General features: G+C 39.3%; 2 protein-coding genes and 1 long non-coding RNA gene across 3 annotated transcripts in view; 1 reads left to right on the plus strand and 2 right to left on the minus strand.

The window, feature by feature from the left end:
• The window catches only part of ppp3r1b (protein phosphatase 3 (formerly 2B), regulatory s1ubunit B, alpha isoform, b), a 35,597-nt gene extending 26,177 nt beyond the window's left edge, over nucleotides 1-9,420 (minus strand). The window contains exon 1 of the mRNA XM_034225031.1: nucleotides 9,189-9,420. Within this exon, the coding sequence (XP_034080922.1) occupies nucleotides 9,189-9,191 (3 nt within the window). The 5' untranslated portion in view covers nucleotides 9,192-9,420. The remainder of the gene's footprint in view (nucleotides 1-9,188) is intronic.
• Nucleotides 9,421-12,974: 3,554 nt separating this feature from the next.
• On the minus strand, nucleotides 12,975-18,208 carry cnrip1a (cannabinoid receptor interacting protein 1a). The gene is made up of 3 exons (XM_034225032.1): nucleotides 17,937-18,208; nucleotides 16,072-16,216; nucleotides 12,975-15,443 (listed from the first exon to the last, which is right to left on the minus strand). The coding sequence occupies exons 1-3, from the start codon at nucleotides 18,113-18,115 to the stop codon at nucleotides 15,279-15,281; spliced, it is 489 nt and encodes a 162-aa protein (XP_034080923.1). The 5' UTR covers nucleotides 18,116-18,208; the 3' UTR covers nucleotides 12,975-15,278.
• Nucleotides 17,565-18,270, plus strand: LOC117551947. Its single transcript, XR_004569876.1, has 2 exons — nucleotides 17,565-17,747; nucleotides 17,956-18,270. It is a non-coding gene; the product is annotated as an uncharacterized LOC117551947 (long non-coding RNA).
• Nucleotides 18,271-20,590: the final 2,320 nt, after the last annotated feature.

The raw sequence follows: 20,590 nt of genomic DNA on the forward strand, positions 1-20,590 counted from the left end.
GAAATTTCGCACACATATCCGGGTGGACCTGTTCTACAAATAATCCTCTTGGAACCCTAAGCTCCGCCTACATTTTTTTTTTCTGTGCGCCTGTCTCCCCGACAGGTGCATGGACGCGAGGGCCATCACTGCGCGCACAAGTGCGACCGCAGTTTTAATTTTGTTATGCTGCTGCAACGCAAACATTTCCCAAATTGGAACCAATAAAGTACTTATCTATCAATCTATCAATCTATCCATCTATCCATCCATCTATCCATCCATCCATCTATCCATCCATCTAATAAATGCAATCTTCCCCTCTGTGGGACGAATAAAGGTATTCTGATATTCCACTAAAAGGCCATTTAGTTTTCCTAAATCAGTTTCAATCCAGAATGATCCTGTTTGTGCTTTTGATAGAAGACTTGATTTGGTTTCTTTAGATTGCCGTGCCAGCCCCCGCCCCCCTCTTTGGGGATCTCCACATGCAGAGGTCGGCTCCAGCTTGTTTTCTGACACCGAGCCCAACACACACTTGGCTCTGATGGCAGGCGTCACATCGGCCGAGTACACTACACGGGGTTTCCTTTTCATCTTGTACTTGTGAGTTCCTGTTGCACGTTAGTATAGAGTAGAGTGTAATCAGTTTCACAGATTTCAAATTTGACTTAGTGCCACCAAACATTAATAGTGAGTGCGAGAGCGACATCACAGTTAGTGATTCATTTTATTTTGATGTTTTTTTTTTAATAATCACTATTTTAACAGGGATACAAATCTATCATTTGGACACCAAATAGGATAGATAGAATAGAAGAAAATAGCAAGATAAAAAACTAACACTTTATTTAGTTGATGTCGCCACAGTGTTGCATGAAAGGGTAGAATATTGTTTAAATATAGAAATTGAATTTCCAATACATTAAAGTGTCAGTGACCATTGATCATTATTAATCCACAGCTGGGCTATACAAAATGTGTTTTACTTTCGGCCTACTCAGTGCTTGGAACAAATATGTTTGAACTGACTCATCTTTAATTTTCTATTGTGGTTTTAAGACAAGCTTTGCTAGAGCAACATGTTGCTGGTTGATTACAAGTTGTTAGAGGCATTATTGTGCACTTGACACTGAAACCAGCTTCTATTTCAATCTGCACACATTTTGATGCTAAGCTTCCAGTTTCTTCTACCACTGACTGAACCATTTCTCAATGTTATATGTGTCTCTTTCCGCCCTTTCAATTGCACTTTTCACAACCTAAAAGCATGGATTTTCCTTAATGAACATTAAAGCATGTAAACATGTCACAGTTGAAGCCCAACATACTAATATGGAGCTGAAATGAGCACAATAGGGCTCCTTTAATTAAAATACTTCAGTAAAAAAGGTCTTCTCAGTCTCTCTCCATATTTTCCTCCAAGTCGGTTGAACAGTAATTCATTTCAGGGTTTATAGCAGTTTTTTTACAGCAGATATTTGATCGTCGTTGTTCACTAAATCGTTACACCCTTATGCACTGTGATACATTGAAATAAACCCATAGCAATATACACTGCAAAGTGAATCAGGTCAATCACTCCACCAAGAGGAATTCATTTATGAACCTGACCTACAATGAAACATGTGCCTGTATATTTAGGGACCGTGAACGGTAACCCCACCGCAGCTCTGCCACATTATTTGAATCTCCGTCATAAAATCGGACTGGCATTGCTTCACAGCGAACATGACAGTAAAGCTGCAGCAGCGTCTGACAGGAATCTCAAACTGCTGACCTCCGTGCTGCTCTGATCGGGACAGGACACAAAACCTACGCATCAACTGTCTTATGAACTGCAAAGAAATGCACAATGTTGGGGTTTTATTGTCCCTATGGACCAAGTTTACACCACACAGACCACTGGAACCACACACGGCCTCTACACTTTGAAAATATTTCTGTAAGGATCACCATTCACAGACAATGTGAACGTGGCTTGTTGTGTGGTCATTTAATCTTTTATGATTCGTATGATGTTTTAATGCTTTGTCTAGCACTTTGTGTGTGTCTGGGAAAGCACTTAATCTGTTCTTTTCTCTCCTGTTTCAGTCAGACACTACATCACTGTTTGATCACAACATGTGCTCAATTGTTGGACAGATATTCTGGTTCGTCTGCTGTGTCTGTGCTGGATTAACCTCCTTTTTGTTCCCTATGCATACAGTAATACTCTAGACTTTAACTGTTGTCATTTACAGATATCTGATTACTTAACAAGCAGGAAATAACTAATTGATTTCAGGTCATTGATACTACGTTTCTGCCTAGTGAACAGTAGTTCTTGTCTGACGATTAAATATGAAATGCACATTTTACAATCGTAATGTTGTATCGCTGAACTATTGAATGGCATGTTATCAAAATTGAAAATAAGACTTCTGCGAACCTCAAATTGCAGGAGAAGCAATATTTCTTAAAAAGGCACACTATGTGTCAAAATACCATTTTAGTATTTTGGTCTTGCAGAGATTTCCTAGCCAGAGTTTAAGATAACATAAAATAAAATAGACCTGCATTGATCCCCGTGAAAAATGCAGGTGTTAAAGCAGCCACAGAATAAGAGAAAAACATTGGACAGTACAGATAAGAATTAAGAATTAATTAAAAATTAGCTTTTTGCAGGTATTTTGTGTAGTTGTCTGACAGAGGAAAATGTCCCTCGGGAAATACCAAAAATAAATCTAATCTAATCAGGCCTGTGAGGCAGTCAAAAGGGAAATCAATTAAATGTATCCCGGTTTTAATCATTTGGTGGTAAGGAGATCCCTTAAGACCGTCGTAAATAGGGATGCTCCGATCGATCGGCCTCACTCTCTGCCGATCGGTGCTCTCTAAAAATACAGATCGCAAGAACCGATCGCATGACGTAAAATTATGACGTAAAATACATGACACTTTTCTCTGTGCGCGGCAAAACAAGCTCGACAAAATGGCTTCACGAGTCTGGCAGTATTTTAAGGTGACCGAAAATGACAGTAAAATAGCGGTATGCAACGTGTAGCAAAGATCCTGCAGCTCCACCCGCTGTGACGAACCGGTGAGCGGAGCAACACACACTAATGGCGCATTTCCACTACAGCGCGGAGCTTGCTTTAAGCGTGCCGAGCCGTGCGGGGCCCGTTTTTGGTTGCGTTTCCACTTAGCGTAGTACCGGCTAGCGGGTACTATTTCACAGTTTTTCTGGCCCCATAAAATCGAGGTTCTTTCCGGGCCAACAAACAGGGCTGAGTATGCTAAACGAGTGACGGAATCACTTCCAAGGGGGCTACAACTACAACAAGATGTACATATTTTACCGTGATTTAATTGTAATACACGTTTCAAAATGATGCCGAAGTAACAACATACTGATACCGGTTAGTAAAAACCATGAATTAATGCTTTGACAAGTCTGCAGACAGACGGCAGGCGAAACACCTTTTAAAATGCGTGTTTTTTGAATGGAGATCGGCTAAGCTAACGTTGTAAATGCTCCGACCGTCCACACTCACAACAACGGCAAACAGACATAAATAAACCAGCGACTGTATTCGCCATGACACAGGCAGTCTGTGGTTTGTACTTGTTTAACTTTTGTCTAGTTTCTGAACAGATATGAGGAGCTGTGAGCTCTGAGGGCTAAGAGCTAACGGCTGTGTTGTTTTTCTGGGGTTCTCATCGAAGATGACGTCACGGCTCCACCTACACTGCGCTACTATAGTTACTGCCCCAGCTACTAAACTGTAATGGAAACGCAGCATAAAGTAAGCCAGTCCTAACAAGGCCTAACAAGGCCTAACGAGGCCTAGCCATACCGAGCGAGGCCGTGTAGTGGAAATGCGCCATAAGTAGGGTTGGGTACCGAGAACTGGTTCCGGTTCGGAACCGGTTCCAACATTTAGATTCCAACGGCATCATTTAGAAATGTGAATTTCGGTTCCGCTTTTCGATGCCTGAGGAAATGTTTCTCGCCGCTCTCCGTAGCCTACTGTATGACTGCGGCAGGGCGGGAAATGTAGCGTTGTACCTACACTTCCTACAGCGTAACCATGTTCGCCTAGGGCGCCAGATCTGTGGAGGCGCTGCGCTGACAGCTCTGGGAGAAAAAAAAAAATGTTTTGACCGTTGGGGCTCATCCTAATTTTCGGCCTTGATGTAACAACATTCATAATTAAGTAAATGTAACACCCTTTTCACCCCGGTTACACTTTTCATTTGCCCTGTACGATGGGCGCTGTAAGTGATGAAAATGGGGGATGTTGGCTTATCTGGCACCCGCAGCTCACAGCCAAAGTGCGAGGGAGAGAGGGAGCGAGCGAGGGAGAAAGGGAGGCTGCACCGGTACGCGCTGTTGTAACTTGTTATTAGCATCTGGTGCTAGCTGCTCTAACGGAAGAAGAAGATGTTTCTACAATGATGTGGAGGGAGAGTCCTCTCCAGTCAGACTGAGAGGCTCAGTGAGGTAAAGGACTGAGTGTCTTTAGATAGTTCACTTTAGTCTAAGTTATCTCAGTGGGTCTCAAACGTTTTGATCACAATTTATGTAAAAAGTAAAAACATATTTCCAAGGCACTCCTTTATAATTATTGGGATAAAACAGGTTTGAAATCATTCCAATGTATACTATAGGACAGTAAACCAGACATATCATTTTAAACTGGAGAGATAAAAACATATGCATAAATAAAATAGTAAAATAAGATATGAATGAACAACAAAAATAAAATACGTTACATTTGTTATTGGCTATGGTAGGTTATTGGTTATGTTCACATACTTATTTAATTATTAAAATGTAAACCGATCTTTTTCATATGGGTGTTTAGAGTTGTACCCCCTAGATCTAGTCTCTAGTAATTCTGCTTAAAGTGCACCAGATTGAAGCATTTTACTTTAAAATGTTCAAACATTTCTTCCAGGTATGCCTGAGAAGGCAGATATGCTTGTTTTTCTCAACAAGAACTGTTCTTTAAAAGTTGGACTGTTGCACTGTTGTAGCTTCAGTGGTTCTCAGGTTACAGTTACATAGCAGTGAATATAAACAGACTGATTAATGTGAACATTACTGTAAACTAACCTGTGTAAAAGTTTCTCAAATAAATGTCATTTTTTTGGTGGAAGAAGCATGTATCATTTTTTTACCCTGCCCCTCAACGAATCGAAATTGAGAACCGTTAAGAACCGGAATCGAAAAGTAGAATCGGAATCAGAATCGTGGAAATTCAAACGATACCCAACCCTAGCCATAAGAGTTAGACCTTACACACTTAGCTATTTTATCTACCTCTGGAACAAGCTAAACTAGTTATACATATGTTTATTCTTCACTGTCAGGTCAGTCATTACTGGATCAGTGAGCTGCATGAGATACTGACCGGCTGTCAGGAGAGAGAGAGAGAGAGAGAGAGAGAGAGAGAGAGAGAGAGAGAGAGAGAGAAGCGAGAGAGGAGAGAGAGAGAGAGAGAGAGAGAGAGAGAGAGGAGAGAGAGGAGAGAGAGAGAGAGAGAGAACAGAAGAGAGAGAGAGAGCGCTTCCGCTCATTTCTCCCGTGTTATTCTCCAAAGTTAATGTAAACTTGAATAATGGACTTCATTTGAATGTAATAATTATGTTGGTTGTTGTTTGTGGAAGCGCCAGTGAATGAGCATTAACTGAGTTTTAAACATCACTTTAAATGGAAGATCCCCATAGGCCCCGCCCACTCGATCGGATCGGCATCGGCCGATACTGATTCCGGTGATCGGCCCCAAAATGTGCGATCGGAGCATCCCTAGTTGTAAGACTATAACCTTATATTTGTGCAGTGCATGGCACGTGGGCGCTGAGAAATCCTGCGCCACTAGAATCCTTTATTGTTAGCTCAAAAAATGATCTCTTCATTTTGCTGACTTCTTTTAATACCATACATGTGCTGGAAGGTGGATCCTAATTTGGGTTTTTTGTGCTTTATTGCTGTTTAAATGCAGGCTCAGATATGGCTATTAAAACACGTCAGGTATTTTTTATATAAGCCTGAATTGCGACCATATTGACTATGATTTTCTTTTGTGTGTAAATCATGGAGCTATCCTACAAATCGTAGTGTACAGACAAAAACAAAACGCTACGTAAAGACCATCACAAAAAATGTATTAAAGCATTGTGATGCAAAATATATATTTCTAAATTAGATTAATGTTGAGAATCATGATTTCATCGCAACTAGATATTTGTTTCTAAATTGTTCAGCCATGCAATGCCTGACTAAACACCCAGGATTCCCCAAAAACCAGTAATAATACATATCCTGGAAGTGTACTAAAATCATCATTGCTATATGTACATTGAATGATCAAAAACACAGCGTTAACATCGTTGTGTTCCATAGCTTAGCATTCCTACATTTCAAATTGGTGTACTCAATAAACCATTTGTTAATAAAGGACAGCAGTGGTTTGGTGTGAAAAACAGCAGCTTGTGGGCACTGCGGGCCGGAAAGGAGAGAAAAATATGTGTTTTAAATTCAGCTGGCTCAGTGTGGGCGTATTCTTACTCGTGGGAGAACTAGGGTAATCATTTCCACACAATTTTGGAGACATCAATCCATTTTTAACTCGCATTAAGATTTGAACTCTAAGGGGAAATACAGACCAGCGGGATATGAGAGTTATAACATTATAGGCCTACCAGCGGCCTATTTCCCAGCGTTTATGCACAACCTCGCTCCAAAATCACATCACATTTGGATCGGCACATCCCAGTACCTCGACATCCTCGTCTGTCTGCATGATGTAATGTGTCCAGTGTGTTGCACTTACACAAATAACTTAAACCTGCCAGCTTCACTGCTTAGTCGACTTGCTGTGTATGATTATCTTGCTATACAAGCATCCACATTCCTCAACGCAGGTTACTAGTGGCTCTTGCTCTAAGCGTTTTTAAAAAAAAAATGAAACCTTAAAACTGCCACTGCAACAAATACCATGTTCACAAGTCTCTGGTTTGAATTTAGAAGGTGATCCCTGCTGTTTTTGTATCTCTGTAGATCTATATATTCATTTAGGGCAACAATAAATACAACAATAAAAATGTGAGCTGAAGATAATTGGGCGAAACAAGGGTTGCACAATTTTGGGAATATTCCAGGTTGAACCTTCTATGAGAAATAACAGAAATGTATGAATATTAAGCGGATATAAAAAGGAATACAATTAAAATATAGGACTTCTTTGCTAAGGCTGTATTTACCATGTCAAATGTAAAAGACATTCCCTATAGCCCACGCCAAAATGAGACTTCCTCACAGCCATCCTTGTCGATTTTATCTTTAGTACTCACAAAAATAGGTCCATAATTGTTGTGTAATTGGCTAGCTATAGCTCGGAGAGAGACAGGGGATGACATGCAACATAGGGCCCGGGCTACAATGCTAATTTAATAGCAATTTTGCACATAGGGGAGCTGTATCGCTTTTCTATGCCCTTTTTAAAACAGTTTAGTGGGTAGAAGGCTCTCAAAAAATGTGTGTATAAATTAATTGTATTTTACGCCTTATGATGAATCATCAACTGTTGATCAGTGAGCCATCTAGTTTTATATCACACATCATATCATTTAACAGCAGATACCATCAGCCTGCTTCACAGCATCAATTATCTCAAAATCAGACATCAATGACCCTGGAAAATGAGGTTAAATATTGATTTAAAGGGATTTAAAACACCAACAGGGACGTCTGACAGAGCTCCAGGGTTCTGACAGATCAGCCATTTCTCACTTAAGACAACACTTCCGGTCAATATTTTCAAAATAAAATCGTAAATCGCAGATGAAAACTGGCAAACACAATTTGATAACCTATATATTGCACGACCACTTTATTACCAGATAGTAATACTAAAAGAGTCCTGCAGAAATTGTAAGGTATATGAACAGCTCCTAACACAAATGTCTAAACAATTAAATATATCCAATATGTTGTTCATATTGGCACAAGGTGGTGGTACTGCATGCATTTTAAATCTATGTTAATTTAGCATTAAAAACAGTAACTCTATGAATTCAGGACTTTTCACTTGTAAGAGTATTTTTACAGTATGATTTGAAAATGGTACAAGAACAAGTCCTGCATTGCAAACGTTACTTAAAAGTAGAAAAGTATTAGCATCAACATATAATTAAAGTAGCGACAGTGAAAGTAGTCGTTGTGCAGATTGGTCCATTTCAGAATAATATATATGATATGTTTTATAATGATTTATCATTAAAGTGTTCTCAAAGCTGGTGAAGGTGCAGCTAGTTTGAATGACTTTGTATACTGCAGGGTAGCTTGTGGATTTACTCCAGGTGGAACTAAAGTCTGCTTTAAGACTTGATTATATTTCACATCATTCATCCAGATCTGTAAAGTAACTAAAGGTACTAAATACAAGTAGAGGAGTAAAAGTACACAATTTACCTCTGAATTGTAGTGGAGTAGAAGTGTGAAATAGCTACACATTGAAATACTCAAGTAGACTACAAGTACCTCAAAATTGTACTTGCACCACACCATTGCACATATCTTGAAATGTTAGTATGTTGGTCGAACAGGACACATCCACACTATTTATTGATCTGTTTTCTAACGATGTATGAACTCAATTATTAGCTTAGCCAAAAAGTCAATAATAAAAAAAGGTTAGTTGTTATTCAGTTAGTTGCTCACTTAATTTACGGGCTTTGAAGCTTTTATTTTTTATTATTTTTGACGTTACGACACTTCCGTCGTTACCGTGTTGCGCACTTGACGCACCTCCAGCTAGCTACAGCCTGCTAGCAAAAACCGTAATAGTATTTCTGGATTTCCTCACAAGCTAACTAGCCTTGTGACCATATTAAAACCGAGCCACACATCGACGTTACTCTCTACGTGGATGTGTGACAAGTGTGGCATTTAAAAGAAGCATAAATAATACAATAAATAAACAATATACTGTCATGGACACAAAAAACGTTACGCTCTTTTTTTTCTAATGTCAGTTAGCGCTGTGCTAACGGCAGCTAGGTTAGCATTGGGATGCTAGCTCTGAAGCTAACCGTTTAGATGAGAGCTGTGCTAAGGATAGCTAGGTTAGTATGCTAGCTCTGAAGCTAATAGTGCAGACGAAGGAAGGGAATCTGTTTTTACAAAATGACATTTTAATTTGAAAACAGGTTTTTCTTACCATTTTGCCGCAAGGGGGTCTGAAGCTTCTTGGAGAGTAATTTAAAGCTCCGTTAACGGATCGACGCAATCAGATAAAAGACGAGGTTTGTGACTTTTAACAGTGAGATACCGACCACCGGCTGTCTGACTTTACGGTTTCTGACAGCGGGGGAGAGATTCACTGCAGCGCGAGCTGATAGAGCCGCAGAGGGGGAGAGAGAGGAGAGGTAGTGGTAGAGAGAGAGAGAGAGAGAGAGAGAGAGAGAGAGATAGAGAGAGAGAGAGAGAGAGAGAGAGAGAGATGAGAGAGAGAGAGAGAGAGAGGAGAGAGGGAGAGTAGAGAGAGAGAGAGAGAGATAGAGATCGAGAGAGGAGAGAGAGAGAGAGAGAGAGAGAGAGAGAAGGGGGGAGTGAAGAGGGAGAGAGGAGGAGGAAGGTGCAAACCAAAGCTCGTCTATTCAGAAGATGGATCACTCCACTTCTGATTCTTAATAATAATAATAATAATGTTCATGCTCAGCTCTCTGAATATATTTTGCATATTTCTCCACAAGTGTCTGCACAGCACTACTGTATCATATATAGTCATATTTTCATTGTCCTAAGAAGTGCTTTAGTTTTTGAGGTCTTTTATGCTAAATAGTTTCTTTAAAATACTTTCTTGTTATTATCGTTATATTTTTGACCTACACTTAAAACTTACTTTTGTTAGATTGTTTATGTTTGCACCACCATGCACCAAAGTGAATTCCTTGTATGTGTAAAATATCTGTCAAAACTTGATTCTGATTCATAATAATTATACACTTTATTTGCATAGCACCTTTCAAAACATAGTGCTTTCACATAAGACAGAACACCGTTAAAAAAACACAGATAGAAAATAATGAAACAAGAATAAATATATTAAAATAAAATAACATATTGACAAACTCTGAACCATAAGGGAAATATCTGTGCATAAGTAAATCTACTTAAAAATTATAGCTGTTTAATTTGAGGCATCTGTCGTCTTGTAAAATAACACTTGGCTCAGTGGGTTAGTGCGCTGATCTTTGAATCAGAGGATAGCAAGTTCTAACCCCACTGCAGTCAGCATGTCGTTGTGTCCCTGGGCAAGACACTTCACCGCAAATTGCTCCTGTGGGGATTGCCCTGAATGTATGTAAGTCGCTTTGGATAAAAGCGTCTAACAAGTAACATGTAGTGTAATGTAATACATGTTTACTATTTACTAGAGTTACCTGGCTGCTTTTTCATATTTTCCACATTTTTATGTTACTGCTACTTATTTTTTGCTGCCTTGAATGTGTACTTCTTTGGTTTTATTGTATTAACATTTATTTATTAACCTTCCTACTTGTCTCTGTAAAAAGCCTCTTGGATCTGCTTGAAAATCCATCGTCACAAAAATGAAATTAGCTCAACCTTAAACATCTACATGCAGCAGTAATCCAAAAACACAATTTATAACAGTAAACACTGTAAATACATTAACTGCACGATATTTATATTTTGTCAGGGAATAATTCTGTACATGTTTACCTTTCGCCCTCTGACGCAGATGCCCAACATTGGGCAGCCGCTATCTCCTTTAAGGAAGGGCTGCCCTAGGATGTTGTTGTTGTTACCAGTTCATGACCGGGCAACCTTCGTCAGAGATAGTTCTTGTTGTGGGACACCTGGAACACATCCTTCTCGGGGTGTAGAAGACCCCGAGCCATAAGCGACAACAAATGTGATTCAGTGTCCTCAGCTGTTTAGTCTATCCAGGGCCGTCGCTCCCTACAGGCCGATCATGCAGGCTGCATGGGGCCTCACATTGCGCAGGGGGCCTTGGCTTATGAGCTCGGCTTGTGCGCAGTTCTCAGCGCAGTTCTCCGCGCACCCAACCCCTAATTTTTATGTCAATTTGCACATTTCATGGTGATGCTCAGCCTCTCCCCTTAACTCCTAACAGTCATCATCATGTCAACACAGAGAAATACTGATAGAAATGTGTGTGTAGTTGTTGATACATTGCTGACAGAGGGAACTACATTTGAATACAGATTTAAGATATATCCGTTTTTGAGCATGTAATAAGCATGTTTTGTCTTGACTATATTACAACTATATTATAATAAAATAATATAGTATTTATATTATTGAATTGATTATGATTATTATTATTAGTAGAAGCATTTATTATATTTTAATCTTTTTGAGGCTAGTATTTGGCAGGAAATGCATACTGAACGACATACATGCATATTTACCATTTACCTCACTGTATAAAAAAGTGACTGTGTTGATGATAATAATAAACAGGAATTATATTTGCAAAGTACTTTGTTTCCAAAAAATGTGTTTTCACTCCTGTCGGCGGGGGGGGGGGGGGGGGCCTCATCTCACAATGTCGCTTGGGGCCCCAAGTTGGCCAGGGACGGCCCTGAGTCTATCTATTGAAGAATGTTGATTATTACACTCTGAACTAGTTAAAACCTGGAGCTACAGGAGGGTTCTTCAGAATTGATTGTGGCATCTCTCTCCTGTGGTCAGACCGTGGCCCGTGACATGTCTTATGAATTCTCCGGCCGAAGCTCCAAATAAACCGTCAGTGTTTGCCATCAAAGCTCCAGCTCTCCTCGTGTCTCTCTGAGTCCTGACTCCAATTGCTTCAGAAGTTTCCCCCACATATTTCATTAAGCTAATCATACTTTCATACTAAAAAATATATATATATGTTTTTGCTCAGAGTGAATCATTGCCTTAAACGGAGACAATCTTTGGTGGGAAATGGTAGCATATCTTCTCTCAATCTCTGAAGCTCATCGTTGCATAGAGGAAACATCAAGGATGTAATAAAAACAAACATCAATCATCATGTTTTCATTACAACAGAATCATCTTTTAAACTTGAATAAATGTTAATGTGATCCCCCTTTTACAGTCATAACAAAGTGTTCTCATCCTCGATTTAAAGCATAACACATAACACAGCATAACCACAGCTAACAGAGATAGATCCTCTGACATTTTTGTATTGAATCGGACCAAGTACATTTACTCAATTACCATACTGACAAATCTGAGGTATTTTTTCTTTACTTAGGTATCTCCATTAAATGCCACTTTACACTTTTGCTCCACTAAATATATTTGAAAGCTTCAATTAATTTACAATATAATTTATTTATATAAAAAAGAGTTGAATATATGAATATTATGGATTGATCCGCCGCTGATCCCCAACACATGCACTAATTTCTCCTGTTTATCTGATGGTTGTTTTGCAGATTACATTTTAAACGATGGTGATGGAATATTATGTTTATTTGATCAAATACATTAAATACAAATACAGCTGAAACAACTACTAAATTATTATTTTAGGATTATTTGAATAACTGTTCGAGTCATTTACAAATATTTCCTGTTCCACTAACATGAAGAGTTGATGTTTTTCATTTTAATAATGTAAATAATTGTTATTTATAAAACATGATGTTTAAGTTTGTGAGATCATTGTGTCAGCATTTTTACTATTTTCCTTATTTTTAGAAACAAAACATAAATGGATTATTGGTGATTAACATCTGCAGATTTGTCCTTAATGAAAGTGATCATTAGTTAATAAAAACAAGCTTTAGTTATTTACTTTGGGTTCATTTTCCTGACTGAATTAACTTGCTTTTACTCAAGTAACACTTTCAGATGAGGACTTTTAACAATTATGTATCAGTACTTTTGTTTTAGGATCTGAGTTCTACTACTTCCTCCACCACTAATACATTATAATAACAACTGCTACTACACAATGACATTGATTCAGTATTTTGTTTTATTCACAAAGACACTTTATACTCCTCATTTTAACACATAACAAAACAGCAAAGTTTATGCATTGAGATGTTTTAACAAAAAACAAACAGATCATATTTGGCAAAAGAAATGAATCCAGCCATGCACTTCAGGAGAGAACAGAGGACAGAGAGTCCTTGGCGGTACAATGAGATTCAGAAAGAGAAGCACTCGCAGCCTGCAATAAGCATCGTGCTTGAAAATAAAAGACGGAATAATTTGTCCTCTTTCAGGTGGAGAGACGGAGGTGTTTGAAGGCTTAACGTTTCAGTCTTGTACTTTTATTTTTGTCAACAAATCCTAAGAATAGACCTTTATCTAATACGACCCGAACACCTGAAATATCTTCTTCCTGTGTGCCATAGAGCTCCATTGTTGTTCAGAAACTATTAACACACATTAATGAGCCTCTCTGATGCCCTGGTGACATGTTCCTTTATTATGAACACACACACACACACACACACACACACACACACACACACACACACACACACACACACACACACACACACACACACACAGTCGTTTATTTTGAGCCAATACACACACACCGTTCCGCTGCCACAAATACTCACTAAAGTACCAAATGTGGATTCCTCTGCCACTGAAAGTAGTCCCCAATAAATGCACCATTTCCTCTTGTTTGTTTGTTAATAACTAAAGTGAGCAGTAGGAGCCAATCAGCTTGGAGCTCAGAGTGACTGACAGGAAAGCAGAGGATACGTTTTGGTCTTTTCATGGGATTTGTTGAAATGTAGAGTAACGCCTTATAATTTAAAGGGAGCATCCTCCATCATCCACTCACACTGTTAAATATCATTGTGTCTGTGAGTTTTTTCAAATTCCTACAGAAATGTAGCTTCTTTTGGAAAACCTGACTTTAATTTTCTGTCTATTTTTCCTATTCTTGACGGATTTGTACCTGTATGGTTGTTAAAAATCAGTCTTAACAACCAGAAACAGATTGCTGCTTATTGGTTGTAGATACTTTAAATGCTTTCTGCCTCAAAACTCACATTTTCTGCAGCTGGCAAAATCTGAACATGTCTGAAATTGTCGAGTTATCTACAAGAACAAGAAACATCCCTTCATGCTACCTCCTTGTTTGAACAGATTGTTCCATTAAATAACACAATAAATAACACATAAGAAAAGTCAAAACTATTACAATGATGTTCACGCTCACATACATCACATCTTCTTTCTCACAGACACATCCACACATTTAATAAATAAGATCAAATAGTTATTTCTCCTACAGGTGTCTTCCATCCACTAGGTCCTTCACAGCTAGAGATATATTTAGTTATCAGGGGGTATTGCATACAATTGAAAGGCTTATTTAATTCCACTTAAAGGATCAGTTCTGGGATAATAAAAAGGTGTTGTCTTCCCTCCTTCTCCAGAATGACATTAGAGGATTGACATATTTGAATGCCTCCAGTACAGAGATACAGGTTCTGTGTTTAATCAACCACAGGACAACAGCGGTGGTTCAAGATGGAGACAGTTGTCTAAAGAATTTAAATAGAGGTTAGGGCAAAAATTGGAAAATGGAAAAAAACCATGCATGAAAAGCAAGTAAGGAAAAAACCATTGCAGTGAAGTCCTTAGAATCCTACATAATCTAACATGGAGGTAAGAAATGGGTTTCCCCTGCCTAAAGTCTTTTAGCTACGCTAAGCTAACACATCCTGGACTTATCTCTGTATTAGAATAACTGAGGTTAAATGTCTATTAATCTTCTAAAACGAGATGGAAAACAAGCGTATTTCACAAAATGTCCAACTGTTCCTTTACCGCTATGTGTAACTTTTCATGTGACGCTGCTCTTGATGTTTAGTTACTAAAAGGAAGTATTTGCACACAGAGTAAACGATGGTTTGAACATTAAACACAGATAAATGAGAGAAACTGCATTTGTAAGCTAAGATCTTTCCCTAGGTTTTTCCCTTCCCTGCTTTCTTTGATATAAAACATAATAAACCAGCCGTGTTGGCCGACATGATCCCGCTGTGTGCAGTTAATGTACGTCACTGTATAGGTGTTTAAATATTAGCTACCCTGTTTCTGGCATGTGAAGCTGCCAAAAAGCACCGCCGCAGCTTCAAAACAACATAAACAACCTTCAAAGAATAGCATAGCAAACAGCTATCTTGTCCCAACAACACAAATACCCCCGCTGACATGTCCTTGTTTAGTGAAGCTGATGTTGGAAGGTGTCCGGTCCTCGGCTGTGTGTTTGTGGGGGGGATGAGCAGACTCAGTTGAAGGACTCCTTGTTGATCCACATGAGGGTCCGCGTCTCGTTGGGCTTGCACTCGTAATCGATGCTGGTGAATTTGTTCCCGAACTGGCAGTGCTCCCTCTTGTAGTAATTGTAGTACTTCGCCTGCCAGACCGTCTCAAACGTCCCGGCTTTGATAAACTGGACAGGAACAGAGATCATGGTCAGCATTCACAGTGGAAGTAATCATATATTTTACTGACAGTTCATGTAGGAATAATAAACTGTAAAAATACCCTGTTGCCAGTCTAAGGGATGCACTCAAAAATCTCACTTAAGTCCTGAAGTATTGGCGCCAAAATGTAGTTAAGTACCAAAAGTAAAAGTAACCATTAAACGGATTTAGGTTGTAAACACAAAACATAAATCAAGCATTAAACTATGAGAAACCTCTGATATACTGTAGGCTATCCAGCTTTAGCTTTTGATGCTAATAGGCTACGCTTGTACTTTTACCTGATTTTGAATATACTTAAAGGCCTAACTGAGTCTTTATACACTGTAGTATGTGAAATGTTCACTAACAATATGTGTAATCAACAATCAAAACAAGACTCAAAATAGCAACAACCCTTTAAGTACATTAGCTCAATTAAACCAATCAAAGTGCGACTGCAGCTACAAATAATTCAAACCTGTCTGAGTGCTACATGCAGAAAATAAGAAGGGTGTTTCTGTGTTTTTCTATTAGCTAGGATACTTAGTACTTCTTCCACATCTGGAAACAGCCTCTGATATCTGGTAAATGTCGCTGAGACAGTTTTCTAACCTCCATAGCGACTTGCACGGGTTGCCGGTCTCCGCTCTTGGTGTGCGGGACGCCCTCGGTGTCGTACTTTCCGTGATAAACCACCGACTCCTCGTCCCGTGACTGCTCCTCCAGAGGGAAGACGATGCCTCCGATGTTCATGTTGCTGTGAGGAGGAAGAGGAGAGGAGTTTGATATTATATTACAAGCTTTTAGGGATAAGACACCCGCAGATCTTGAGTGCTGACTCTTCTCCTTGATCTGTTGTGGCTTGGCATAACTTCTTCTTTAGGTCACTTTGGACATCAAAATATATTTCTTTCAACATTATTTTTTTTGTAAAATAACAACCTGGGCTGAATAATATAACAATATTCAAGAATGTCACCTTGATGCCAGAGTATACCATAATACAGGATATTGGGGAAAAACAAAACAAGATAGTTACAGAGAGCTAAAAGATTCAAGGCTTTATTTTCATTTGCACATACAGTGTAGATATGGCAGTGAAAAATGTGCTCCTCCAAAACACAACAGGCCTTGTCTATACATTTTTGTTTTAACAGTGTGATAAAAAGAAACAACAGACATGTCTGACTCAAAAATGAGAGTTGGATTCAATGCTTATTTGAATATAAAAGGAACAATTGTGTTGTCTGTCTCTAGAAATGTCAAAAAAAGATAACGTCTTTGTAATCTCTCCAGCTTTTCCTTAGTGAATTTGCGCAATTTAAGTATACCATATATCAACTAAGATAGGTCAAATGTTTACAACCCTACTGATCGCGGCCTGTTTGCAGCGGGGCTCTGATATTGTTTTACTCTGCATTGTGCTGACATAATCCTACAGTTAAAGTGCAGATATTAGTCGTACTCCACACCTATGCAGCATGCCCATCAGCATATCTTTATCAAAGCCTCACAGAGACTAAACCTATGAATTTAGATGATTTTAGTGAACTTTTTAAAGACAGAAATGTACCATTGCTCACAAACAACTACCCTAAAACCTTTGAACTCAAACTCATTTGGGCATATATTTAGACCTTTATACAGCTACTGTAATCACCTGTTCTAAATTGCAACCATTTCAATTTGCACATATTAGGTATGCAGTCTCTGGGACTGTGTTGTGTTGAAAAAAGGTTTTTGTATATATACAGTTATTTATTTAGGTTGTTCTGTCGTGAGTCGTGACCATATACTGTATATATAAATATATATCTATTTATAAAGTACAAGTCCCTCAAAATTGTACTTAAGAACAGTAATTGAGTAAATCTACTTAGGTTAATCACTGGGTATAATACATGTCAGCTCAGTCTATTAATAACAATGCATTATCAGCATGGGGAGCAGGTCCTAATTCTCCCTTCGGTCCTCTATTCCTATTTTGCATGTACAGTAGCTTTGTTATTGTACATATTAATGAGTCACCTTCACATAGGTCCCTCCCATTGTTTGATCATGTGGACCCCGCCCTGCTGCACACACTCATTCCTCTTTATCTAATCCAACAACACACAGCCGACATGAGCTGTTAGTGTTTGCACATCAGAGAGCGACGAGGCTTCCTGTTGCCACCAGCGATACAGAAGAAAACATCATGATTCATTCAGGAGGAAATGTGATGCTACAGGCCTGCAGGAGGAAGGCCACGGAGCCACTAACATGCCCAGATAGTACTGCTTTATTTTGTATGTCTAAGCATTATTTAACCGCAATGATGGTAATGCATTGTATAATGGGCGTTATACCATTTTAATTCTAATTCTATTTAATTACGTGTCTACTCTTGTGCCTCCTGCTGCAGATAAACCGCAATATCTGACCCTAGAATGACGAAATTAATAATAAAAAGTGGTTTAAATTGTATTTCCTCTTACATGGCCTCGACGGTTCCAGGCTTCAGCACCACCTCGATCTTGTATTTGGATCCTGTCAGCAGTTTGATGGTCCGGTTCTGGCCGAAGCGGGTCCCGTCCACCTTGAAGAACACGGGCCCGTCGTTGGGCTGGATCCGCAGCGAGATGGCGATGTCGACGATCGGGGGAACACCGTCCATTGTCCCGGGTTCAGAGGGTCTCTAACGGGGTCAGTGCTCGGTGTTGGGGGAGCAGACGGAGGAAGATGCGGTGATGCTGAGGAGGACCACAGTCAAGCAGGGCACTAAGGGACTTCCGGTTATGTCTTTCAAAATAAAAGTCTGAAGGCCAGAGTCATGTGATGCAACTCAATTAATTATTTCTTAATTGTATTTTTAAAAATGCCATTGTAATTACCAAATGCTGAACCCAACAATCAAATATATTTCTTTAGCAATTGACAAAAAACATGAATATGCACGTTTGTATATTTCAATGAAAATGATAGTGCAACTATTTGTTAATAATAAAAAAAACATATATATACACACATTTTGGTTAAGGCTAGACGATAATGTTCTCTTTTTCCTTGTCTCATATCAAAATTAATCAAATATACCCAGGACATTGTGCAGCAAATGTGTTGTTGTTTAGTCTCAATTTCCAATACGTTCAATCAAACCCAAATAAGTGCCAGAATAAAAAGAATCACAATTTCTTGTAACCGTTATATTCAAGTGCATTTAGTCTAAATTGATCAATGTAAATGTACAAAATATATTTGTTAGTTCTGCAAGATTTATCATTTAAATCATGATGAAAGAAAGGAAATATATTATTAATAATAATAGGCCTAATACATTATATTTATGGGTGCCTTTCAAAGCTCTCAAGGACACCTTACAGAGCATAATTAAAAACAAGCAACAAAGAAGGTCAAACAGTAATTCGAGACTTAAAAAACAAAGACTTAAAAACAACAATCAGTTTTTAGAGGAATTAAGATATTGAATACGCCAGTTTAAAAAGGTGGGTTTTCAGGCAGGATTTGAAGGTTGAGAGTGAGTCCATATTGCGGATGTCTTGTGGGAGAGAGTTCCAGAGACGGGGGGGTAGAGTCATGGATGGGTAGAGTGGCTGAAGGCTCTTGACCCCATGGTGGTCAGGCGGGCAGAAGGTACAGTGGGTGTTTCTCCAGAGCCACTATTTCAAGGATGCTACGTCATTGAGTCCCGCTGAAGGACTGTTCCAATGCCCAGGATGCTTGGAATTCTACCGAGGCCGGCGTCCTTCGTTGCGGGAAATTTCGAGGCTGCACATGTGTATCCTCCGCGGTCTTAAAATCCCCACAATGCTTTGCGCACGGACCAATTTCCAAATATTTGGCGGAAATCGCGCTCCATTTAAGGCGGGGCCTCGCATATGACGCACACCTGCACACCTGTTCCACAATTCTTCATTTTCCGAGGCTAGGAAGGAGTCTTGCATCACTTCTGAAGGACCTGACTCGGAGGGACTTGTCCTACCAAGGAAGCGTCCTCGACATTGAGAAACACCCAGTGAGTTGGAAGGCAGAGGAGGATCGGAGAGCACGAGAGGGAGTGTAGGTGTGAAGGAGCCAGGGTTTCCGTTAGCCGGTAATTACCGGTTTTTAGCTGGTAAAATGTATTAAAAACCGGTAAATTCAAAACCTGCCGGTCAAAATGTCTGGTAATAATTAGGGAGGCTCCGATAGATCGGCCGCCGGTCATTATCGGCCGATATTCATTCTTAATAGTTTGATCGGTGCTCTCTATAAAGGCCGACCAGGAGAGCTGGATCTGATCGATATGGACATAAACGCGAGTGAAGTATAACCGGACGCGAGAGAGAGATCAGATCAGCTGCTGAGTCAGACCGAGACACGCAGCTCTGCATAATCACCTGAAGCCCCGCCCACTGCTGTCAGGAGAGAGGGAGGGAAAAGAGAGGATCCGTTTCTCCCGTGTTATTATTCAAAGTTAATGTAAACTTTTGAATAATGTACTTCATCTACTACAAGTGGTTTGTTTGAATGTAATAATTATGTTGTTTGTGGAATAATTTATTGGAAAATGAATCTGAATTTTTCGATCTGTTACGATTATAAACTGAAGCAATATAAAAATGAGCCCCATTAACTGAGTTTTAAACATCAGCATATCCGGTAATAGTCCTGTAATTCCCTGCTAACGGAAACTCTGCTACACAACTCTTATTATTATGATTGAAATATGACCACTAAGTTTCAAATTTGTCCGATAAAATAAATTCTGCCCGGACATTTGACCGGCGAGAAAAAATCCTAGCGGATACCCTGATATGGAGGTGCAAGAGTGTGAAGGGCCTTGAAGGTGAGGAGCAAAATGTTGAAGTCGATGCGGTATTTAACGGGCAGCCAATGGAGTTGTTGAAGAACCGGAGTGATATGATCAATGATACGGGCGGCTGAGTTTTGGACCAGTTGGAGCTTAAGCAGAGATTTGTGAGGAAGACCAGAGAGGATGGAGTTGTAATCAAAACGGGATGTAACGAGGGCTTTTGCTCATTATAATATATAATAGATTATATATGCCAATTATCATCTATATCCCCCTTTTGCTTTTTCCGTGAGTTGCCTTTTCCTACTACTCATCCTTTTACCCTATTTTGTGTCT

Source organism: Gymnodraco acuticeps, unplaced genomic scaffold (assembly GCF_902827175.1).
Source record: "Gymnodraco acuticeps unplaced genomic scaffold, fGymAcu1.1, whole genome shotgun sequence".
NCBI lineage: Eukaryota > Metazoa > Chordata > Actinopteri > Perciformes > Bathydraconidae > Gymnodraco > Gymnodraco acuticeps.

Excerpts from the sequence above, each read along its gene's own strand:
- cnrip1a (XM_034225032.1), bottom strand. The coding sequence starts at position 18,115 with ATGGACGGTGTTCCCCCGATCGTCGACATCGCCATCTCGCTGCGGATC. Across the intron at positions 16,217-17,936 it reads CCTGGAACCGTCGAGGCCAT|CAACATGAACATCGGAGGCA; the intron begins GTAAGAGGAAAT and ends TCCTCCTCACAG. Across the intron at positions 15,444-16,071 it reads CCGTGCAAGTCGCTATGGAG|TTTATCAAAGCCGGGACGTT; the intron begins GTTAGAAAACTG and ends GTTCCTGTCCAG.